At 43.6% G+C, this 26,257-nt stretch overlaps 1 protein-coding gene and 1 pseudogene across 1 annotated transcript in view; one reads left to right on the forward strand and one right to left on the reverse strand.

Moving 5' to 3' along the window:
- POLN (DNA polymerase nu) overlaps positions 1 to 26,257 on the forward strand; it is a 202,735-nt gene that overhangs the window by 161,817 nt on the left and 14,661 nt on the right. The window contains exons 19-20 of the mRNA XM_073610916.1: positions 11,538 to 11,616; positions 13,089 to 13,156. Coding sequence (XP_073467017.1) covers positions 11,538 to 11,616; positions 13,089 to 13,156 — 147 coding nt within the window. The remainder of the gene's footprint in view (positions 1 to 11,537; positions 11,617 to 13,088; positions 13,157 to 26,257) is intronic.
- Positions 15,216 to 16,462, reverse strand: LOC141118444 (protein SET-like; annotated as a pseudogene).

A 26,257-nucleotide genomic window follows, 5' to 3' on the forward strand; every position in this document is an offset into this window, starting at 1 on the left:
GAGGCTTCACCAACCCATATCATTCTATAACTTGCATCTTGTGGTAACCACCAGGACACCACATAAAAAGTTCTATGGGTCCTCTAAGGGACCAGTCTATATAGGAACATCTGTGTTTGGAAAGACTCTGAGCCTGGTTATTCAGGATAGACCTTAAATCAGATTAACCCTGTTGCGTGACCCATTAACAGATAGTATGGAGTGAAGAGAAGACTAGAAGAAAAGGGAAAAGAGAAGATAGAGTATAGAGGAGAAATGGAAGGATAGCCAGCCTCTAAGAGGCTCTCCCCTATATTCAGGATCCGTTGTTTCCAGTCAGCAGAGAAATGCCTATATGCCCATGGTTTCCAAATTGCTTCTAATTTTTTGGATGTGTCTAGAATAGCGGTTACTATCTTTTCTTGAGCCCCTGTTAGGATAAAAAAGATCAATTTTTGGGTGGGTTTGGGAATACTCGGGGTGGAATAGTTAAGCAGAGCTATGGATGGGGTCTGTGTGATCAAGCAACCCATGGCCTTGTGGATGAGGTGGAATATTTTATTCCAGAACCCTCTGATTTTTGGGCACTCCCACCAAACATGTAGCATTGTGCCTAGGCTCTGGAAGCCCCTGAAACATAATGGGGATGAAGAGGGAAATATTGAAGCTAATCTAGTGGGGACCTGGTACCATCTCGTGAAGATTTTAATGTTGGCTTCTATGAGAGAGGTATTGAAAATACCTTTAAGTGATCTGGAGAATGACTTATGCCAATCCTCCAAATCCCATGTTTCCTGTAGATATTTTTCCCATGCCAACATATATGATAGTTTGGTAGTGTTCCTCGCAAATGACTCATAGATTATAGATATACCTCCCCTCTGCTCCATGGTCTGGTCTGCACCAATTTTCATATTCCGTAAACATTTGGGGGGGGGGGGGGGGGGGGTAGGTGGTTGGCTTGTTTTTCCAAAGGGAGTGAAGGTAATGTGAACTTAAATCTTTCCGAGGTGGGGAGCTCTAGTTTGTTTTCGTAATGCTTGAGAGGTAGTGGACCTGTGCAGGAGAAAAAATGTCCAATGCGGTACAGACCCTTGTCTAACCACTATTTGAAGATTTTGATATCCATGCCCAGTTTAAATTGGGGATTGTTGAAAATGTGGGCTAGTGGTTAAATTTCAGAGACCAAGGAGGGAAGTTTTCTCAAAGAATCCCACATGGAAAAGGAGTGGGGAAGAGTAGGAGATAGAATGGGGGTCTACTCTTAGGGGGACACCATAGGAAGAAGTCCAGTGTAAATGTTGGCATTGAATGCCTCTCTATGCTCACCCAGTCAGGTTTTTCCACTCTAAGGTAGATGGTAGACAGTTGTGCCAACCTTGCAGCTTGATAGTACCATATTAAGTTTGGAAGACCTAGCCCACCTTGAGATTGAAAAGGTTGCGTTGTGAAAATCAGGATTCTTTTTTGTCCCTAATGAAACTAATGATTTTCCCCTGGAAAGACTTGAGGTGGTCTCTTCTAATAGGGATTGGGAGGGAGCGAAATAGGTATAATAACCTGGGAAGGAGGGTCATCTTTACCAAATTAATTCTACCCATCTATGCCGTTTTATATGAGGCCCAGTTCCTAAGATCGGACTCTAGTTTTCGGTATATGGGGGGATAGTTTGCTTGATATAGTTGTTTGACCTTGGGGGTGAGATTGAGCCCCAAATACCGGACAGACAAAGTACTCCATTCGAATTTGAAGGAGTTTTGCACTTGCGATATTAGCGTGTGTTGTAGGGAAACATTTAGTGCTTGAGATTTAGCCATATTAACCTGAAGGCCTAATATTTTGCCCAATTTGTTCAGTAGTTGATATAAGTTGGGGAGAGAGGTAAGCGGGGAATTTATAAAAAGAAGTAGATCGTCAGCAAAGAGAGCGCACTTATGGGATGTTTGGCCACATTGCACACCCCTAATATCTAGGTGGGCTCAGATAGCTATCGCTAACGATTCAGTCGCCGTGGCAAATATCAATTTTTGGAATGTGTTTTTTTTACTTTCAAAATATTTTATTGGTTTTCAAAAAAGGTAAACAAAACACAATCCATAAAGATATTATAGACAGATCAAACATAGTCGGGCCCCAGAAGGGGCTGCAGATCTTATCTGACAACATTTGTTAGGTAAATAGATCAGGTCTGTGAACAAAACAGGTTTCCATAAAAATGAATGACCTTTGCCCTAAATGGAGATATCCCATTACCTTCGGTAGGCCAAGTGGAGGGGACAGGAGAGATTCCGCCGGCACCCCAAGAGGATCACACTGTGACCGGCCAAATCTCAGCGAGACCCCAAATCGCCTCCAGTAATTATAGCTTGGAGTCTAGGAAATCATACGAGAGAGCTAAAACCTTAGTTATATACACCCCTGGGGAAACCTTCCCTCTGGGGTCCCAGATGCAATTAAACCAAAAGAACTTTCTACGTCTTATAAAAAAAAACAAACAAGGAAGAGAGATAGTGAAGTTGAAAGGAGGAGGGAGAAGAGAAAAAGAAAGGGCTGGAGAGACGGGAGCCTATCCACGGGAAGGGGCCACACCGCCTGAGTGGTAATCAGGAGTATTATGGTAGCCCTCCTGGAATCAAGGAAATACCAATGAATTTTGCCCAAGGTTCCCAGATAGCTTCAAATTGCTCTTTGGTGTTGTTAAGAATACTGGCGAGCTTCTCTTGGGCCATGATCCAGGAAATTTTTCGGATAGCCGCTTGAACGGACACCTTGGGTTGTTTCCAGGCCTTGGCAATGGTGAGCTTAGCACCGAGAAAAATGAAATGTATTAGTTTACGGGTAAGTTTTGAAGTTTTAGGTAAATTATCATTAAGGAGCGCCAAGGCTGGGGTTTTTGGAATTTGGACTTTAGTGATTTTTCTGATCAGGTGGAAAATCCTGTTCCAGAATGGCCTCAGTTTCGAACATTCCCAAAATATGTGGGCCAAAGAGCCCCCGAGTTGACATCCCCTATAGCACCTAGGGTCTGCCGAGGGGAACATTTTGGCTAGTCTATCCAGGGAAAGGTACCACCTGGTAATGACCTTGAGACTGGACTCTATCAAGGATATGTTCTTAATGCCCTTATATGCCCTTATAGAGGCGACCCTCCATTTATCCAGGTCCCACTGTATGGACAGGTCTGTCTCCCACGCTAGCATGTATGGGGTCTTGACAGAATGATTAGAAAGTGACTGGTAGATGATGGAGATTCCACCCATCTGTTCTGTAGACCGACCACACCATAGTTCGTATGGCGTGAATGTGTGGGGTGAGGATTTAACCTCCCCGATGTGGTGGAGGAAATGTCGTATTTGATGAAATCTGAAACGTTCAGAGTTAGGCATCTCTAGTTGGCTCACACAGAAAGCAAGGGTGATAGGGCCAACGTTAGTGAAGTAGTGTCCTATCCGATACAGCTCCTTGTCCAACCACCATAGAAATGCTTTGATGTCTAATCCCGGGGCAAAGTCGGGATTGTTGAAAATGTGTGCTAGGGGGTGGCAATTAGAAGTTAAAGCCTGGTTATTTCTTAATGTATCCCATAATTTGAAGGATTGAGAGAGAATCGGGGATAGGATTGGGGGGCGTTTTCTGGGGGGGACCCACAAGAGGAAGTCAATAGTGTATGAAGGTACAACCTGTCGCTCTGTTTTAATCCAATCTGGTTTCTCAGCCTTCGCATAAACTCTCGAGATCTGGGCAAGCCTGGCTGCTTGGTAATACCAGAAGAGCTGAGGGAGACCCATTCCCCCTTGTGGTCTGGGTAAGAATAAGGTGTTTTGCTGCATTCTGTGTCCCTTACCCCCCCAAATGAATTTGACAACCTTTCTTTGAAAAGATGACAGGTGATCTTTCACAATGTGTATCGGAAGGGCTCTGACGAGGTAGAGGAGTCTTGGGAGCAATGTCATCTTCACTGCGTGAATTCTCCCTAGCCAGGATATTCCCCCCTTTGCCCAGTTGTCTAAGTCCGCCTCGAGCTTACGGTATGTGTGAGGGAAGTTGGCCGAATAAAGTAGTTCCGTTTTAGCTGTAAGCTTGATCCCCAAATAGTTGATAGAAGTGTCACTCCATTTGAAGTCAAAGGCACTCTGGAGGGAGGTCATCATGTCTGGTTTGAGGGAGATGTTTAAAGCTGATGATTTAGAGTAGTTTACCTTTAACCCTGAAATCCATGAAAACTCCTTCAGGAGTCTGCATAGGTTTGGGGGTGAAGTGGATTGGGGATGTGATGAAAAGGAGCATATCGTCTGCAAATAACCCGCATTTGTGGACTTGGCCCCCACAAGACACCCCTTGAATGTTGGGATTAGTTCTAATAGCTATTGCAAGAGTTTCAATCGCAATTGCGAAAATCAGGGGGGAGAGAGGGCAACCCTGCCTAGTGCCTCTAGCTATGGTAAGGAGTTTAGAGTATTGGCCTTGTAATCGAATCACTGCACGTGGAGTGGAATATAGTGATCTAAGGGTCCCTAAAAAACTGGGCCCAAATCCCCACTTCTCCAATAAGGAGAAAAGGTAGGGCCATTCGATTGAGTCGAAGGCCTTGTGAAGGTCTAGCGAAAGGATCAATCCTTCCTGTTTCGGCCCACCTTCCCAGTTTGATTGGAGAATGGAAACGATATCTATCGCTCTCCTGATTTGGTCTGGTCCTTGTCTGCCAGGAATAAAACCGACCTGGTCCTTGTGAACATACAGCTTGATGAATGAAGCTAAACGATTGGCTAGGATTTTGGTCAGAATTTTAAGGTCATTATTAATTAGAGAGATGGGCCTGTAATTTTCAACTTCCTCGTGATTTTTGTTGGGTTTGGGGATAACAGAGATAAACGCAGTGTTCAGTTGAGGGTCAAGTGGGGAACCTAATTTCTTGAAATTGAAAAATTTAGCCATGTGGGGTGCTAGAATTTCACAGAATTCTTTGTAGTAGGGGACCGAAAGATCATCTGGCCCTGGGTCTGAGCCAGACTTAAGGCCTTTAATAACCTCCCTGATCTCTTCAACTGTAAAGGCTCCTTCCATTAAGTCTTTGTAGTCTTTGGAGATGGAGGGAAGCTGCAAGTTCTGCAGGAATGAATTGGTCAAGGGGCCCTTCTCAGCTTGAGGGGGATTATAGAGTTTGTCGTAAAAATCGTGAAAGGCAGACATGATTTTATTCGGATTAGCTGTTGGGGGTTGTCCTGCTATCCTCAGTTTAGGGAAGGATAGAGTCTTGTTGCGTCTAGCCTTTCTAGAACAGCTCTAGTCGGGTGTTTTTTGTGGTCTGCTTTTAGGGTAAGAAATGATTTTTCTAGTCGTTGGATATCGATCAGGCGCTCCTTCTTTGACTGGGTTGCTAACTTGATTAGTACACCTCGAATGGTTGCCTTATGGGCTGCCCATAGGGTCTCGGGGGAAATGTTATCAATGTCATTTAAGAGGAAGTATTCTTTAATGGAGTTTGCTATCTCCTTGACGTGGCTTGGGTCGGAGAGAAGGGACTCATTTAGTCGCCAAAAGGAGCCTCCTTTCCCTGTGAGAACATTACTCAGGGTGAGGAGGACCAATGAATGGTCAGACCAAGCTGTATCTAAAATTGCTGCCTTTTTTGACAAGGGTATGAGGCTTGTCGGAATGAGTATGTGATCGATTCTAGCGTAAGATTGGTGGGGGGAGAAGTGTGTGTAATCCCTACTTTTGGGGTTCAGTTCCCTCCAGATGTCAATTAATCCGTGAGAATGGAGAATTTTGGCAATTCTGGTGCTTAATTTCGTGGGGGCGTGTGAGCTGGTCTTTGGGGGGCTTAGTTTTGTCTAAACCCTGATCAAACGCCACGTTTGAATCTCCTCCTAGAATGACCTTACCTTCCAGCAGCGGCTCTAGTGTTGTAAAGAGACCCTGGAAGAAAGTAGCTTGCCCCTTGTTCGGGGCGTAGTACAATACCATAGAGTATAAAACTCCCTCCAGGGTACCCTTCACCAGAATAAATCTACCCTCTGGATCTTTATAATCAGAGATAAGTGAGAATTTGCTGTTTTTGGAGAAGAGAATTGCCACCCCCTTCGTCTTATTAGGAGCATTAGCTAGAAAAAAGGATGGGTAATATGAGTGAAGGAACTTGGGGGTGTATCGGATCGGAAAGTGCGTCCCCTGAAGTAGCACTACATCTAGTCTCAAGGATTTGTAGTGGTCAAGAGCTAGTCTCCTTTTCCTGGAAGAATTCAGGCCCTGAACGTTATGTGAAGCTACCTTGAGATCATTTCCATTCAGATTCGAGTCAGTCATAAGAACAGAGGGGAGGGAGGCCAATGATCAAGCAGTCACTTACCATACGATGTCTTCTACCTCTGGCCTGGAAAGGAATGTAGTGGAGAACTCCTGAGTCTATTTTAGGGGTGTGTGGGGTACCCTCCCGTCGAGAGGCTAGAAAAGAGAAGAAGGATGCGTGGGGAAGGAAAGTAGAGAAGGACAAACATACAGACAAAAACAGAGACAAAGACATGGGTCCTTTAATAGGACCCTTGGGGAGTTGCGGAATAGTATCCGCTATAACCCCAATATTCACCTTCAGTCCACCCGTGAGACCGACTGAAGTCCCAAATCCAAAGGACACTCTCGGTTCTTTGGAAATGAGTGGAGGCGCAAGGGGTCCACCCCGGACCCTTGCTATGTCAAGTGAAATCAGGAAAACTTACACACTAATGTGAAAATCACAGCTAAGGCTCTAACAGCCCAAATCTCCCAGCTCTTAATGCCAGGCTAAATATGCAAAAACAAATAAACTGAAACCAGGGAACCACACCCCCCTCCCTCCAAACCTCTACCACCCCCAATCTAGCAGGGGGGGTCCGAGAGGGCCCGAGCACCAAGGGAGGAACGGAAAAAGACCCCAAAAAGCGGATCATATCCAAAAAAGATGAGGGTTATGGGGTAGCTAGTCAAGATGATGACCCCATAAAATTCGGGGATAGGGCCTAATACAATTGTCACATGTAATCTAGTCCGAGATAGACTCATCTCTATGGGAAAAATCCCTAGTCGCCCATATGGAGCTAATTTCCTGAGGATCCATTCGTCTCCAGGAGGGCTTCAGAATCCGCTGACCGGCTCTAGGAAGGCGTGGATTGTAGATACGCTGGTTAGAGGTGGTTTCTCTCCTCATCACACTGAGAAGGTTTGCAGCGGGGGAAACTATAGAGGAAAAGTGTGTGGAAAAGTGAATCCCAGATTATGGGCTCATCATGCCCTTTGTTTGTGGGGGAGTTTGGAGCTCCCGCTCCATCAACTGGGGGGACAACTGCCCCAAAGAAAGAGACCAAAAAGAGACAATGGATGATGTAGGTACAAGCCGACCCTTACGGTGGTCTACCGTCCTTGCTCTTCTTGGATGGGCCCTTGTTCCAGAGAGGGGACACGGGGCTGCCTGGAGGGGGACGCTTGGTCGAACCTGAAGAGGATGAGGAAAAGTCCATTGATGCCTCCAGGGATATTAACTTGAGGGACAGAAACAGTCTTTCACCTTCAGGGAGACTGGAGAAGGAATGGGTCTTGCCCTGGATTGTAAACTTTACAGCAAAAGGAAATGACCAACGGTATTTGATGTCCCGTTGTGAAAGAAACGTAAGGAGAGGTTTTAGAGATCTAAGTCTTTGAATAGTTGAAGGAGCTAAATCCGCAAATATCTGGATCTGTTGTCCCCGGTGTTGCAACTGAGAATTCTGACGTGATTGTCGCATGACCTCCTCCTTATCCGCGATAAAGTGCGCTTTCACAATTATGTCTCTGGGCGATCCGTCCTGTCTGGGGGGGTCCAAGAGCCCTGTGTGCCCTGTCTAGTTCGAGACGTTGGGGCGGGATATTTGGTATAAGTTCAGATATAATGTCCTGTACCGTGGAGGGGATATCTGTGTAGGTTTCCGGGAGGCCTCTGATTCTAAAATTATACCTCCTGGACCTGTTTTCAAGTTCATCGATCCTGGAGAGGGCCACGTCCAGCTGTTCTTGAATAGTTTGGAGGTGGGCTGCAGATGAAGTTACGCCGAGTAAATAGATACCTAACATGTCACACTTCAAAATTGCACACGCTCGTGGAATTGTGCCAAACTTCGCTACTTAAAAATCCCCATAGGCGACGCTTTAACATTTTTTACTGGTTACATGTTTTGAGTTACAGAGGAGGTCTAGGACCAAAGTTATTGCTCTCGCTCTAACGTTTGCGGCGATACCTCACATGTGTGGTTTGAACACCGTTTTCATATGTGGTCGGGACTTAGGTATGCGTTAGCTTCTGCGTGTGAGCTCACGGGGACAGGGGCACTTTAAAAATGTTTTTTTTTTTTGTATTGTTAATTTTACTTTATTTTAGCTTGACACTTTTTTTCCCCCCCAAATTTTTTGATCACTTTTATTGCTATTACAAGGAATGTGAACATCCCTTGTAATAGGAATATGGTATGACAGGTCTTCTTTACAGTCAATAAGACCCCACATCTCACCTCTCGGCTGGAAAGCCTGAAATAAAAAAAAACAAAAAAAACGATCCTGGCTTCCCAGCTGAATCGGCGCCATTCGTTTGAATGCAGAGGCCGGGCGTGGAGGGGGGGGCGTCCCCTCTCGTCTCTCATAAGAACGATCAAGCGGCTGAACAGCTGCTATGATTGTTTTTATGGTGCACAGAATCGCTGGCTCTAAAAGACAATATCTGAATGATGCCTGTAGCTACAGGCATCATTCAGATATCCCCGCTCAAAGCTGAGGACGTCATTTGGCATACAGCGGGCGGGATGTACTTCTTAGTAAGAACAGTAAGGAGGGGTTTTAGGGACCTCCCCTTTTGGATAGTGAAGAGGGGTATGTCGGCAAAAATTTGGATCGTGTGTCCCTGAAACATTAATTGGGATAGCTGGTGAGATCTTTTCATAATTTCTTTTTTGATTGAATAGAAGTGGGGTTTCACAACTATATCCCTTGGAGATCCATCTTTTCTGGGTGGTCCTAGGGATCTGTGAGCCCTGTCCAGTTTGTGTGCTGGGATGGATGGAATTAGGTTTTTGATAAGATCTTGTACTGTGTAAGGGATATCCGTGATGGATACAGGGAGGCCCCTAACTCTGAAATTGTCCCTTCTCAATCGATTTTCAAGGTCTTTGATCCTAGAATGAGCCATGTCAAGTTGTTCTTGGAGCAAGTGGACGCGATCCTGATTAGCTCTGGAGATTGTGATGTCCAGTTTGTGTTCAATGGTTTCTATTCTCTATTCCATTCTCGAGTCTAGATTTTGAAAGTCTGACCAAATGTCTCCAGTAATTCTGTCAGTCGTTTGTGTCAGCCCTCTGTCTAGCAGCCCAGAGATTTTAGCGAATATATCAGTGTCATTGAAGGGGATGTCAGGGCCCGAGTCACCTGGAGCTGAGCTGGGGTCCCCTGGCATGTGCTGGTGCCGGCAGCTCTCCCCTATAAGATGCTGCCATTAGCGGGCGTCCAGCCAGGCATGATCCAAGTAGTGGAGCCGTATGACCAGGGCATTGCGGAGCTCCGGGCTTACGTGCCCATCTTGGGAGACTCCGAGCATGCGCCTTCCACCGCTCAATCGCCTATTTTTATTGCTCCCCTATCCACAAGTGTACACAAGACGAAAAGTTTTCAATAATATGTGTGTGTTTGTGCATGTGTTCTAATTTACTGACTTGAATGGTACCAACTGATTGAGCAAATGTAGAGCCAATTCACAAAAAAGAGTTGCAATGTATAACAGGAAACTACAGACTAATCAGCCTATCATCAGTAGTATGTAAGGTATTTGAGAGAATGGTATAGGACTCATAAATTTGTATGTGATAAAGGTATCATAAGTGACAACCAGCATGGATTTATGAGAGACTATTCCTCACAGACCAATCTGTTAACATTCTATAAGGAAATAAGTGAGAAATTGGATGGTGGAAATCCATTGGACATACTTAATTTAAAGCATTTGATACTGTACTTCATAAATGTTTAATCTATAAAACAAGTTCTGTTGAAATTGATAAAATTGTATGCATCTGAATAGGAAACTGAATAGGAACAAGCACAGATAGTAGGGATAAATGACTCATTCTCTGAATGGTCTCTGAATAGAGTTTCTCTCCTGGGAGAATCAGCGATGGAAAATGATCTGGGGTGCTTATAGATCACAGTTTAATGCCGGCCATAGATGGATCGAAGCTTGTCCAGTTCAGCAGGCAGGCTGATTGTACCCAAGTTGATACATCTATCAAATGGGTACAACCAGTATGTCAGATTTTTAGCCGCTAGCAGTAATCATTGTGTTCTCCTAGCAGGGATGGCTCGCGGGCCCCCCACCCTCGCCCCTGCCCCCGCCAGAAGAACACAATAGCTCCACAGCAGGAATTCCCCCATCATCACTGAATGTGTAGCCACCTGTGGTTGCATTAAAAGAAAATCACATAATCTATACCCTGCCTTCGCAATGGCATGCAATGCCAAGCCAAAGCTAACATAACTAACTAAATATTGTAATGCATTCAAAAGGCATACATTCCAGAGATAAATTTATATTCTACCCCTTCACATAACACTGGCCTGGCCTCATCTTGAATGTGCAGTTCAATTTTGGTCACCAATCATCAGGGGAAACGTCATTGAACCTTATTAACCCTTAAAGCCCATTCACACAGGGGCAACTTTGGATCCGACTTGAAGTCGCCCCTAGTCGCCTCAAGTCGCGCGACATGATAAAATCAATGTAAGTGAATGAGAGCCGTCTTAATGCACACTACTGAAGTCGCTCTGACTTCAGAAAAGGTTCCTGTACTACTTCAGTCCGACTTCTAGGTGACTTGTACCCATTGATTTCAATGGAAGTCGCCTCCAAGTCGGATCACCGTTCATAGTGAGGCAACTTTACAGGAAGCAGAAAAGAATACAGACACAGAACACAGAACAACAGGGAACAGGGAACAAGGAAGAAAACAGGAACAAGAATGATGTCACAAGAGCTGATAAGCTCTAAGATAACTTGTAAAGTTCCCTGTCCTGGAGGCAACTTCAAGTTGCGTTGTAAGTTGCCCCTAATCGCGCTGAAGTCGCCCCAAGTCGCGCTGTGATTCATACTTAAGTCGTGTCCAAGTTGCCTCCCAAAGTCGCGCTGGAAGTCGTGTTGCCCCTGTGTGAATGGGCTCTTAGTTTACCCTAAACAGCTCAACTATTATATACTTGATTTTTTTTTTCATTTCTATGCTATTAACCATTAATATTTGAACTTTTTTATTTATTTTATTCACTTTTTTTAGTGTCACACACACAAAAAAAGTTCAGTTTTGAAAAAAAAACTTTATTTAATTTCTAAGAAACTTTGCAACAGGAAAAAATATAGAATAAACTGTATACTTGATTCTACCGTAACATACATTTTTGGGAGAGCAAGCAATCAAAAATATGAAACTGACATACAAAATTTAAGCAATACACCAATAAATAAAAATATGTTCTGAAAGTAAACCGTACTCTTTGTCTAACATTTACATTTCTTCAAGGCTCTGCTGCTGACTTGTGCAAACGGGCAATGATTAACATTTCAGCCTCCATCACGTGCTCTTCAAGTCTGACAGCCAGGTTTGTAAAGAGTTTTGAAAGTGTAACTCTGTGTTGCATATGTAACATAGACGTTAGAGTCTAAGTTCACACCTATGCGGCTACGTTTGATGCGTTTTTTAGGCACGTTTTTCAGCGCATTTTGCTTTTTTAAACCAGTATTTTTATGCGTGTTTGCATGCAGTTTTCAAGCATTTTGCGTTTTGCATTTTTCCTCTTTAAACGCACTGTAATACACACTGTATAAAGCTGGTTGCTAAGGAGGGGGCCCGGAAGCCGGCTGCCGCGTCCCTGACAACCAATGAGTCATCAGCTGAAAGCTGAATTGAAAAAAATAAATAAAGATTGCCGGCAAAAAAATTTGCGAAAAAAACAGCATGGGGTTCCCCCCCAGGTCCTCCCTTCGAGTCTGGCATGGATTCGGAGGGACCCCCACGCCGTAATAGAAAAAAACTGTGTGGGGTCCCCCCCCCAAAATCCATACCAGACCCTTAATCAAGCATGCCACCCAGCAGGTCAGGAAAGGGAGAAGACGAGTGAGCGCCCCCCCTAAACTATACCAGGCCGCGTGCCCTCAACATGCGGGGATGGCTCTGCGCCCCCCCCCCAAAGCACCTTGCCCCAAGTTGATGAGGACAAGGGCCTCTTCCCGACAACCCTTGCCTGGTGGTTGTCGGGGTATGCGGGCTTATTGGAATCTGGAAGCCCCATTAACAAGGAGACCCCCAGATCCCGGCCCTCCACCCTATGTGGATGGGTATCGGGTACATCGTACCCCTACCCATTCACCAAAAAAACTGTGAAAAGTAAAAAAACAAAACAAAAGCCAGTTTTTGACAATTCCTTTATTAGTAAAATAGCTCTGAGCCGCCGTCTCTCCCGATGTCGTCCCTCCCGATGTCATCTCTCCCGATGTCGTCTCTCCTGGTGCCCTCGCTTTCTTACTCTTCCATTTTCTCCCCATGCTGTCATCTTCTGGTGTCGCCGTCTTCTTCTTCCTCCTTGCGTCGTTTCTGCAAACTGGACTAACAAGACCTGTACAGCTGTAATTTGCAAAATGATGCTTTGAAGAAGAAAAAGTCCCACTTTTTATTTAGCTGATCCTGCCCCCCCATGAGGACAAAGTGCATGTAGCACTTTGTTCAGTCTTTGTAGCTGATGTATAAGACTAGATTTGTGGTCAGATTTTGTTTCAGGAACAATTTCGTGCAATGGTATTATAGTTGTCTGGCTTATTTAACATTTATTTGCGCATATATATATAGTGAACAACTATGAAATAAAATGTGCTTTTCAGTTATGTGTGGGCTATCAGGCTGTGTATTGAATCTGTTAGGAGAGCGGACAAAGGAAAATATTTTTAATAGCTTATGTTATACTCTAGTAATCGGGACACCTTTCCAGTTTCAACTACAAATTACTTTGTGATCACTATTTATGCAACGCTAAATACTGTAGTCCTGACGACACTAAACATAATGGATGTCTTTCAGGCTCATTGCACAGATTCATGATGAATTGTTGTTTGAAGTGGAGAATTCTCAAATGTTGGAATTTGCAGGTTGGTACAAATTTTTTGTTCAATGTAAAAAACAAAAATGTTAAAATAGACCAAATACCCCTGAGCTCAGTTGTCTTTGTTAGCAATAAAAATAATAATAATGCTTGCAAAATGTTAACCTTTTGAAACTAAAGTAATCATAAAAGCTTTGTTCTACGTTGTATATTTTAGTTGTATACCTAGGTTGCAATTATATTCAGTAATCACAGATGGTCAGAGAAAAGCCTACCAGCTGAGTACACTGCCATCCAGAAGGGTATTAGACCAATGTAAGAACCAGCAATAGTTTTTTACAACTTTTACAGCACGTTTGAAGCAAGTCTTTGGAGTAAAGATTGGACTCGAAGTGTATCTGTTGACCATAGCATTTAAACAGGATTTCTAAAATTTCCTTTATTATCCACTGAAATTACTACATACCTATTTGTGCCAAATATTAAAACCTCTTTTTAGGCAAGCACGTTTATGAAAATTAGATAATTTATTTATACTGACCTTTTAAAGATTACATTTAAGCTTTTTGCCCTAGGAACAAAACTGCACTCATAGGCTTGTGAATAAATTAGTATAATTAGGAATAGATTCTACTGTGTAATTAGGTCAAAGTTCAGTTTTTCAAAACACAAAAGCATACAATTGGGTTTTTATAGGGGTAGAAAAGAAAAAACGGAGGGTGAGTTAGGTTTGAAGCTGATGATTTCTTTGAAAGAAGCCTGGGAAAACAGATCCACACATTTTTCTATAGGGAATGTTTGTGAGGTGAGGAGGATAGGGTTTCATAAACAGTGACTGCATTTGAAAAGTACTGGTACTTTTAAACTCCAGTTGTCAAACCCCTTATCTTAGATAGTTGATGTTTGCACTAATCTGGATCCAAGACATCCCAAATCTCTGGGTCCAATCTGTCATTTTAAAGCAGTGCAAAATAAAATGTATCTGTCCTTTCCTCGCTTTTTGCCTTCCGGTCTGCCAGCTTCAGCCCAAAAATGGGCCGCTTTGCACCAACTTCAGGCAAAAGGAGTTTTTTGCATTAGTTCCTTTAGTGAAGAACAATTTAAAGTTTTCTTTTCAAATCTATTTACAGTTCCAAAATCAAATGGAGGTTCTTCCCAACTCTTGTTTTAAAATCTCTCAATAGATTCCTCTAATAAGACTGTTTTCCTGTTTGTAAAGCATTGTCTGACTGTACACAATGAGAATTTTCCCCAAAACAACCCCATTTCATGAATTGCCATGATAAAGGTTGTTCACACTTGATTATTTTAAATCCTTTTCTTTTTTTGTGTACACATTTAGTTTTATTGTAACAAAGCAACTTGTACACTTTAACGTTTAAAACTGGGCATTATTTCCTTTCCAAAAAAAAAAGAAAAAAAAAAAATTTTTTGACAATGTCCATTTCTGTGTCAGGGCTGAGAGCCATCGAGGAGTTTTATTTTAGCTTTTACTATTTTAAAAGTGTCTTAAACGGCATGGATGTCTTGAAAAACATCACAAACATGCCAGAGAAAAGCCATATTTCCAAAATGCCCAACCTAGCCCTCCCAACCCTCCCTGCTGTCTTCTGAAAACCCTCCCTCAGATCTCTTCCCCACAATGTGTTTTTTTATTATTTTTCAAAGTTTTTTAAACAAGAAAAAAAAAATAGACCGATACATGTTGGTAACTGCCATCTTCCCATATTCACATGGAAATAGTAACCTCTGAGCCCAATATACACAGGAGAGGCAAAAAATTATGGAAAGGCTAGACTGCTACGCACTACCACACAGGGTCTAAGACCTCAGCTTAGACCAAAGGCAGCCGCTGAGGACACAAGACTCCGCATACACCTTATGATGGTACAGGTTGTAGTTTGATTTCAGGAGAATGGTTTTGGGGGAAAAAAAATAAAACAAACAAAAAAAAAAAAAAACAAGTTTAGAGATTTCCACAGTATTTTTACTCAGTTCTTACCTCTCCCCCCCAAAAATAAAATAAAAATATGAACCATGATAAAGAGGGGAAGGGACCAAGAACAAGGTGTCCAATCACACACAAAAAAAATATAGATAAAAAAACAAAAAATAAACACAACAGCATCTTGCTCCCAGGGACTGGATAAAGAAAAAGGAAAAAGGGGTGGAATCCAAACAATGCAATCACTTAATCGTCTTCGCCTTCATCTTCCTTGGCCTCTTCTCCCTCCTCGTCTTCATCGTCATCCTCCTCTCCTTCAACCTCATCTTCATCACCTTCCTCATCAATATCTTCAAGTCCTTCCTCCTCTTCGTCATCATCATCTTCCTCTCCTTCGTTTTCTTCATCCTCAATATCTGGAACAAGGTAGTACTGTAATGGATTTGGCCATATGTCATCCTTTATAACCTCTCCCAGCTCATCTGCGCCAGCATCAGAATGATCCATGAACCAAGTGAAAAAGCTTTCAGGTTCTTCGTGTTGCCTCTTTCGGCTGGCTTTATTCTGTGTTGAGCTAGAGCGCTTCGTCAAATCCTTTCCTGCTTTCCATTTTATCTCTGTTGACTTTGAGGATGGATCGCCACTCTCATTTAAGTGAAACTCTTTCGAGAGAACTTTGTTTTCAAAGTAAAGATTTTCATCAAAATTAAAATCTATTCTGTATCCAGATTTTATGTCTTCAAACTCTGTGACTTCCACCCGGGTGAGATAGTGAAGTGCCTCCTCATCCTCTTCGCCCCAACAGTGCAGAGACTTGTGGGTGATTGACAAATGTTGTGACCCAGAAATTTGGGATTTTGGCGATCAATTCTGACCTCTTCTGAAAGAATGGCTGACGAAGTTTGTTGTATTTCTGTTCTACTTTCAATATCTCCTCACTGGCTTGTTCGTTCAGTCTGTCTATTTAATTCTGTACTTCGTCGATATGCTCGATGGCTTCCTGTTGCTCTTTTTCTGAGGTCTCGTCCGCTCCGTCGTGGTTGGAGTTCACCTCCTTTTTACTGAGTTTGGCCGCCGGCGCTGACATGTTGCTGTAGATGGGGAGAGTAGAGGCGAAGAGAGCGGAGGAGGAGAGGCGGGTGCAGGCTCGGGCCTGGCTGCTGAGGGAGGAGGAGGAGAGAGGAAGCTGCTCCTCGGTGAGGCGGTGTGGGGACCGCTCCTGGGAAGGGAGGAGGAGGGGCAGGACGGAACACCTCAGCAGTGATCCCCTCCTTCCTGAACGGCCTGAGAGATGCTGACGGGCGGCCCGGAGTGGGACAGACAGACGAGTGCGATGGCCGCCGCTGTGTGTGTGTGAGGTAAATGTTGCTCGCTACCACTGTGTGAGTGAGAGAGAAAAGAAGGGGAAGGGCGCACTGCGCTTGACACCAACACGCCGATTATTTTAAATCCTATACCATCAAAGCAATCAACAGATCAGCCAATCAAGAAAACCCTCCAGTGTTATAAAGTCACTGGTTATAACCTGTATACCAAGAGGAAGATTTGACTGTTATGATGAAAAGGATGATGGGAGGAAAGTCCTAGGATAGGAAGCACAGGGATGCACATACATGAAAGATATACATGGGGGCCTACAGTATATAGACTGGACATATATAATGGATAGTGGAGTGTCTGTATACTATGTCTCAATACTTTCTGTAATGAACAGAAGGACTGAGCATTCTGAATGGGACTCTAAAGGATTCTGTTATTGTATTATTTTGTATATACTCTGTTGGACTTGTCATCTCCCATAACTTACTACATACCTGTACTAAAATTCAGAATTTAATTAACAAGATCTGTTATTGCTTCTCTTGGGCAAGGGAAATGTTTGGCATCAGTAGACCTACAAGATGCCTATCTATAAATGTTATTTTATATAGTCCCTTTTCACATTACAGTCTATCTACACATTTTCTATCTTCCCCTCATATCAACACTTTCTGCATTTTGCTTTGGAAGACCAACACTTCCCATTTGCAACTCTCCTATGTACCATGTGTGTTCACAAAGGTGTTTGTCCCACTTCCTGCTCTTCTGTAAACCCAGGGCAATCAACTTATAGGTTACCTGGACAACCTCCTACTGAAGGATTTTTCAGCCACAACCTTGTCTGTCTCATTTCATCATTTCAGGCCTTTGGCTAGTTCACTTCAGGTCCTTCAAACAGTGTCTAGAGTCTAATTGTGAACACAGACCAAGCCAGAATCTTCCTCCCTCAGAAGGTTGCTTCCCTAAGGTCCCACATGAAAATCCACAGCACTCCTCAGTTTGCTTCTGCATGAGACTTCTGGGCTTAATGATAGCCTCCTTTGAGGCAGTTCCCTTTGCCTAGTTTCACTCCAGACCTCTTCAATCAAAGGTACTCATGACAAGGAACAAGCAAACCCAAACTTTGGATTATTCAATGCTTCTGTCCAGTCATACAAATCTCTAAGGTGGTGGATCTCCAAGCCAGCCCTGGACCTACTACCTATCACAGTTTCAGAGGCCATGAAATGACAAAATAGCACAACCCCCCCCCCCCCAAATGATCCCATTTTGGAAAGTAGACACCCCAAGCTATTTGCTGATAGGCATGTTGAGTCCATTAAATATTTTATATTTTGCCACAAGTTTCGGCAAAATTACAATTTTTTTTTTACATAACATTGTCACTAAATGATATATTGTTCAAACATGGCATGGTTATATGTGGAATTACACCCCAAAATACATTCTGCTGCTTCTCCTGAGTACGGGGATACCACATGTGCGGAACTTTTTGGCAGTCTAACCGCGTACAGGACCCTGAAAACCAAAAAAAAAAAAAAAGCTATCACAGTTTTGGAGGCCATGAAATTCTCAGATAGCACAACCCCCCCCCCCCCCCCCCAAATGACCCCATTTTGGAAAGTAGACACCCCAAGCTATCTGCTGAGAGGCATGTTGAGTATTTTGCAGATGGTGAAATCACCTCCGACAGCGCTGGACTCACAGCTTTACGTATCGTGGGAGCAAACACTGTTGCTGTCAAGATAAATTAAGCTGAATGACGTACCTGCTAAGCAAATGATGGTTAACAATAAAACAAAGTGATATTACAGTATAACAGTAAGACTTACCATACCTGCAAAGCAAATACAATAAAACATAGTAAAAATAAAACATTGCAATCTGTGCCTATATATATAAATATATGCCGAAGCATGGGGGGCATCTGCCCCAATGTTAGGAGCAAATCGCTCCTCCAACCCTGCCCCCATGCTTCGGCATATATGTTCTTTTTTTTAACTGTGGTGGTGAAATCACCTCCAACAGTGCTGCAGTCACGGCTTTAAGTATCGTGGGAGCAAACGCTGTTGCTGTCAGAATAATGGAGTCACGGCTTTATGTATTGTGGTAGCAAATGCTGTCAAGATAGATAAACTCATGCTGCAGCTGAATGGTGTACCTGTTAAACAAATGATGGTTAACAATAAAACAAACATTACAGTATAACATACCACACTTTTATAAAAACTGTAAGAAAATTAAAAACTGAACGTTGCAGATTAGGGTCTTTCAAAATGTGATGGCCATACCCTACGCTAATATTCAACTAGTGTGTGATAGCGTTCGAAACAGTCACCAATGCAAAGACCAGGTTGGTCAGGACAGGAGGGACAATAAAAGCGGGTTTCACGCCTAAATCTGCACTTTCTACAAACACAACATCTTCTTTGGGGGTTTCTTTGGGTAGGAGTACCAGAGAGGACATGCGGAAAAGGCCTCTAATGCAGCCGGCTTACTGCATTTGGATTGCGAAGTCCAAATGGCTCTAATGACCTCTTCCTGGAATTTAAGGAAGGATCCAGTCCGTCTTGAAGCTTTGTATAGCACAAAAGCAAAGCCAATTGAAATAAATAAACAGACACTTTTTTGCACCAGCGTCTGGCCTTACAGCAATTAGGTACGGCAACTGGTTATATTTGTGACACAGAGGGGTTTCTCTACAACACCAGTCACCATAGGAATTTGGACCGTCGTGTCTCTGTGAAGGGAGGACAGAACAAAAATATTCTTATTATCCCTCCACTTCACAGCAAGCAAATTATTACATCTCAAGCAGGCTAACTTCCCCAGCCTAACACGGGAATCTACAAGCTGCTGGGATAAGCCCCAGTGATTAGATCGCACAGTGGCACATGTGCCAATTTGATGATCAAACAAGTGACTAAAAAGTGGCACGCTTGTGTAATAATTGTCCACATAAAAGTGGTACCCCTTTCCGAATAAGGGCGACACCAAGTCCCACACAATCTTACTAGCGCTCCATATGTAGTCAGGGCAGTTCTCCGGCTCTATGTAACTATCTCTTCCCTCATAAACCATAAAACTATATGTATAGCCTGTGGCCCTGTCACAGAGCTTATACATCTTGACCCCGTATCTGGCAAGCTTGGTGGAAAGATACTGTTTGAATGACAAGCGGCCAGAAAACTTAATTAGGGACTCATCAATGCAGACAACTTGATGGGGAGTAAACAAGGCTGCAAAACGTTGGTTGAAGTGGTTTACGAGGGGGCGAATTTTGTAGAGCCGATCAAATGATCAAATTCAGGGTCACCCCGAGGACGACAGAGTTTATTGTCGTTGAAATGCATGAACCGCAAGATCTGCTCTGATCGTGTCCTGGTCATGGAGGCAGAGAACACGGGCGTATGGTGAATTGGGTCAGTGGACCAATATGACCGCAACTCACTCTTTTTAGTTACGTCCATGAGGAGGGATAGGCCCAGGAAGGTCTTAAATCCGTAATTGGTCTCCAATCTCTGGCAAGAGTCAGCTGGGGATTAGCAGCGATGAATTGACCAGCATATAAATTGCTTTGGTCCACAATAGATTTATAGAGATCTTCGGTGAAAAACAGTGAATAAAAATCAAGTAATGTAAAATCAACTTTTTCCACCTGAATTCAGGGTTGGCCAGTGAATGGGGGAAGTACGGGTGCTGCAGAAGTGGTTGGTTCCCAATTAGGATTGGCGAATGCAGCAGGAAGGGCACTATGGTCTTTGTCTTCTTCTTGGTGGCAGTGGGACACTACTTGTGCTTGCCAGCTCGCCAGCTTGAATTGTACTTATGGGATTTGCCATGTCACCAAGTGTTACTGCAGTGCTGGATGTACGACCAGGATGTACTAGGCCGCTGGTGCTTGCCAGTTCACCAGAAGGATGAGCGGCGCTAGTACTGGCTCTCTGCTCCATACGAGGGACCTGCGGTTCTTGCACCTCAATGACAACAGAAGAAGAACGGGGTCTGGTACGCCTGACCTTGGCAGGGACCACAACTCCGTCGTCAGAGCTATCTGTCAGGGTGCCACTGTCATCTACAGGATCGTATTCTGAGCCTGAATCTGACAGATGAGTGACTTCCTCTTCACTATCTGTCATGCTCAGAAACGTGTAGGCCTCTTCACTACTGTACCTTTGATTTGACATTTTGGTCTCCAAATTTACTGGTACAGTAGTGAGACTCACAGGTAGAAAAGCTCCTGACTGTTAGCGACTGATTCAAATGCTATCAAAAAAACTATTAGCATTTGCAGGGATCAGGCCTGACTTTGCGAATGCTGCAGTTATGTGTTTTGTGTTTCGTAAGTGACAGTGATCGATTGATACTACACTTGGTTGTGCTGGGCTGGGCGGAGGGGCTAAATGCAGGTGCTAGCAGGTATCTGGGCTGATCCCACTAACACTGCGTTTTTGAGAACCCTAAACTGCTGTGGACGCTAGAAAAGATCTGATCAGATCAGATATCGATCCCTTCAGACACTACATCTATCCATCTGTACATCTCTACTGAACTGACTTTGCTGTAACATTTTTGGTAAACATCTATCCATCTGTACAGGTATCTGGGCTGATCCCACTAACACTGCGTTTTTGGGAACCCTAAACTGCTGTGGACGCTAGAAAAGATCTGATCAGATCAGATATCGATCCTTTCAGACACTACATCTATCCATCTGTACATCTCTACTGAACTGACTTTGCTGTAACATTTTTGGTAAACATCTATCCATCTGTACATCTCTACTGAACTGACTTTGCTGTAACATTTTTGGTAAACATCTATCCATCTGTACATCTCTACTGAACTGACTTTGCTGTAACATTTTTGGTACACATCTATCCATCTGTACATCTCTACTGAACTGACTTTGCTGTAACATTTTTTGTAAACATCTATCCATCTGTACATCTCTACTGAACTGACTTTGCTGTAACATTTTTGGTAAACGTCTTCTGCTGCCATATCTTTTTTTTTTTTACTTTATATCATTTTTTTTGATTTTTTGCATCAGTACAAAAGGTTAAACATACAATTAAACAGTAAAACCCATCGGTCTTGTGTTAAATGACCATTATTATTATTCGTAACAGCCTTGCATTTTTTACTATATACCCCCTCCTTCCCCCCGCCCACAACCCATCCTTTTAAGGATAACCTTTTTCAGTGCACACTTTATTCCTTGTTTACTACTTTTATTGGGGGCTACGTTTTCCATATCGCTTCCCATTTTTAAAGCTATTGTTACATATGGACTCTAATGCAGCACTCACAGGGGGCATACTATCCTTTGTAGCCAAGGGTTCCATATCTTGACAAACTTGCCATAATTGCCTAGCCTGGTATAATTTGTTTTTTCCTTCCATACTAATGAGTTGACAGTGCTAACCCATTCTTCCGGAGTCGGAGGTGTTTTTGATTGCCAAGATTGTGCGATTAGTTTCCTTGCTTGATACAAACATCTCGCGATGGCAATTATGGTGCTCACATCCCCTAACTCTCCGTCAATATAGCCCAAAACACATGTTTTGGGTTCCAGATCTAATTTAACCCTATACGTGGTGTTAATAATTTTTTAAATCTCTGACCAGTATCTGACCAGTTTTGGGCATCTCCACACCATGTGTATAAGATCCCCCGTTTCCCGGCATCTAGGGCACTCATCATCAGATCTACGGCCAAACATATATAATTTCTTGAGGGTATAATAAGCTCTGTGCAGTAATAACAGATGTGAGGCTTTTTGTGAGGGAGAAACCGACACCAATGGACCAAATTCTAAAATCCTCTTCCATTAATTATCAGTTATTACCCCCACATCTAGTTCCCATCTTTCTTTGTTCCTAGAGGTCCCTACCTGTATATTAATTCTGCTTATTATTTGTGCGTATATCTCGGATATAAGGCCCTTGGTGGTCTCTGTCTTGATTATTTTTTGAAGAAGTGGGATCTTGCTCCATGTCAACGGTTGGTCTCTGAACTGATTATCCAGGGCGTGTCTGATCTGTAAATAACTGTAAAATATTTTATTTGGTATCCCATACTCTTGTCTCAGCTCTGCAAATGATTTTAGAGTGTCTTCTTCGTACAGTTGGATCAGCCGACTCACACCATATCTTTCCCATATCCTATTTTTCTCTATAGTTAATAACTCATATAGATATTTATTATGCCAGATTGGCGAGTATTCTGAAACTCCTCTATACCCCATAATTCTCTTGACTGTCTGCCAGACTTTAGGGACCATCTTAAGTGTTGGACTGTCGCCTTGCAGTGAATTTGCCTCTAACGCTTCCGCCAGTGATTTATGTGAATTCCCCTGTAACATAATTTTAACGCTGGTATTTTCCCCTCCCATGGTGGCACTTCCCCCTAACTGTTGTAGCTGAGCTGCCAAATAGTAACTAAACAGGTGGGGGACTGCCATTCTCCCTTCTATGGCAGGACGCTGCAACGTTTGCAGGCTAATCCTAGCCTGACCTTTTTTCCATATTAACTCCCTGAAAAGGGTTTGTATTTTTTTGGAACCATTTCTCTCCAATCCAGATTGGGGAATTATGAAGTAAATACAACAACTGCGGCATCCATATCTTTTTAACCAAGTTGGCACATCCTGCCACAGACAGAGGGAGTCTATTCCAGATATCACATTTCCTTTTAAATTTCGATAGAAGCGGGACTAGATTATCCCCAATAAACTGATTGGGGTCATTTGACAGCCCTATACCAAGATATTTCATCTTTGCTGTGATTTTTAACTGAGCCATTCCCATTGGAATGGAATTAGCCAGTGGATCGACCGGTAGGAGCGATGATTTCTCCCAGTTAATAACTAAGCCCGAAAACTTACCAAATTCTTCCACTATATGCATCAATTTCCATATCTGCCATATCTTTAAACTTCTATATTTAATGCTAGCTCTAAACCAACCCCACTGCAATAGTAATATTACTTGTGATTGATTCTCAACCCCATCTGGCTTGAGTGATCAAGAGAGGCAATTAGCTTTACGACCCTAGCCTGTGTCTGTACCTGGTCTGGTATTGGCCATCCCCTCTCTCATATTCAGGTGTCTCAAATCAGACCCAATAATGACCAACTGAGAAAAGCATGCTTGCTTAGTCTCCCTATAAATTTAAAGCATCTTATGGGGTGGCGCAGACAGGGGCAAGGCACAGACATCATGGCTCCTTCCTGAGTGGCTCTGTCGCGAGTGATGTGCAGTTTCACCGACGCAGTTTAACGAAAGCAGGATAACTAAAGCTGGTACAAAGATACAACAAGAACTCTGCTCCACTCTGCAACACGACACGCAAACCAGCTTTTGACATTTATTTTATATTTTAGATAGTCAGTTTCCCACTCTCTATCCACTAACATGCTCCTTATTCTCTTCCTTCTCACATTGGTGTCTTCTATCCTCAAATTATCCTTACTCTACCCCTCCTCTCTTCCCTGCAGCATACACATATCACCCTCACTCCTACCCTCTTCCTACTATGGCACCCATCATCTCCTGCATTTGCTGCATCCACATGCTGACATAAACACCAGGGACACTAGACACGTGCGCTCATGCACATCCCACTCCCATCTTACCTTTCTTGCCCTCCTCCTTCTCCTAGTCTCAGGTGACATTTCTCCTAATCCTGGTCCACCATTTTCCAACTGCAAGCCACATATCCAATACCCCTCCCCCTCTGGCAACCACTGCAATCCACTCAGTTTAATTTCTATCGCCCTGCTTCCTCAAAGCAGCCAACCAATCTCATGTGCCCTTTGGAACGCCCGCTCCATCTGTAACAAGCTAACATCTGTACATGACCACTTCATCTCTCATGGCTTTAACAAACTTGCCATAACAGAAACCTGGCTTCAAAATTTTGACTCAGCTTCTCCTGCTGCTCTCCCCCATGGTGGTCTCCATTGGACTCACTCCCCCAGACCCAAAAGACAGAAAGGAGGTGGAGTTGGAATCCTTCTATCCCCACAAAGCACCTTTCAAGTCCTTCCTGTCCCTCCCTCTCTATCCCTCTCTTCTTTCGAGATGCACTGTATTCGTCTGTTTTCTCCCATTTCGCTGAGGATTGCAGCAATTTATCGGCCTCCTGGGCCGGTATTGTGCTTTCTTGATGACTTTGCTGCCTGGCTACCCTACTTTCTCTCCTCTGAAATGCCCACTATCATTCTTGGTGACTTCAACATTCCTGTTAATGTTAACAGCCCAACTACAGCTAAACTTCTCGACTTAACCTCATCTTTTGACCTAACCAAATGGACACATACTTCCACTCACTCCAATGGTAATACCCTTGACCTTGTATTCTTCCATCTCTGCAACCCTGGCAACCTCACCAACATCCCCTTTCCTCTCTCTGAACACAACCTCATTACTTTCACTGTATCCTTGCCTCCAACCACCCATCCCTCCAAGCAGCAAACAATTACTTGTAGAAACCTACGCCACTTTAATCCTTCTCTTCTCTATTCTGCGACTGACCACCTATATGACATAATCTCTCCCCTGTCCTGTCCTGACCTGGCCACCTCTATCTACAATAGTTCACTCTCATCATTACTAGATGCACTTGGTCCTCTAACCACACACAGAATCAGGCCCCGACCGTTACAACCCTGGCAAACTGACAACACTAGAAATCTCAAGAGACATTGCCATGCTCTTGAACGACTGTGGCGTAAAACCAAATGCCTGCAAGACTTCACCCTATATAAATCTGCCCTTCTAAAATACAATTCATGCCTCCATGCCGCCAAACAAGCCTACTTTGTCTCTCTTTTTAATTCCTTGTCATCCAGTCCCCGTCGGCTCTTCTCATCCTTTAACTCTCTGATTCGCCCCCCACCCCCTCTACCCACTAACTCACTCACTGCCCAAGAGATTGTCAATCACTTCAAAGACAAGATTGATGCAATTTGTGAGGATACCTCCACTGTGCGTACATCTTCCCCACCCAACATACCTTGCCTAACAGCACATTCAACACTCTGCTCTTTTGAATTGGCTACTACTGAAGAGGTTACAAAACTTTTCTCAGATGCCCACTTAACTAATTGTCCCCTGGATCCTGTTCCCTCACAACTACTACGGTCACCCTCTTCTTCTATCCTATGCTCCCTCACTCACATCTTCAATATCTCCCTCTCTAGTGGCACCTTCCCCTCCCCTCTAAAACATGCACAGATCACTCCCATACTTAAAAAGCCCTCACTGGACCCCACCAACCTGAACAACTTAAGACCCATCTCATTGCACCCATTCACCTCTAAGCTTAGTCTACAACCGTCTTAGCCCCTACCTCGTGAAAAAAACCTTCTTGACCCTTTACAGTCTGGCTTTCGCTCACAGCACAGAAACTGCCTTACTAAAACTCACTAACGATTTACTAACTGCTAAAACCAACAGACAGTAATCCATACTCCTACTACTTGACCTCTCTGTGGCCTTTGATACTGTTGACCACCCGCTCCTTCTCATTAAACTACATTCCCTTGGTCTCCGAGATTCTGCTCTATCCTGGTTCTCTGCCTATTTATCACAGTACTCCTTCAGTGTCAACTACAACTCTGTCTCCTCCTCTCCATTGCCACTTTCTGTGGGAGTCCCCCAAGGCTGTGTTCTTGGACCCCTTCTCTTCTCTATCTACACCTCCTCCCTTGGTCACTTGATAACCGCCCACGGCTTCCAATACCACTTATACGCTGATGACACCCAAATCTATCTGTCTACTCCCCACCTCACTCCTTCAGTCTCCTCTCGCATTACTAACTTACTAACTGACATATCAGCATGGATGTTGCACCACTTCCTTAAACTAAATCTC

The sequence above is a fragment of the Aquarana catesbeiana genome, linkage group LG01, assembly GCF_042186555.1.
Source record: "Aquarana catesbeiana isolate 2022-GZ linkage group LG01, ASM4218655v1, whole genome shotgun sequence".
NCBI classification, from domain to species: Eukaryota; Metazoa; Chordata; class Amphibia; order Anura; family Ranidae; genus Aquarana; species Aquarana catesbeiana.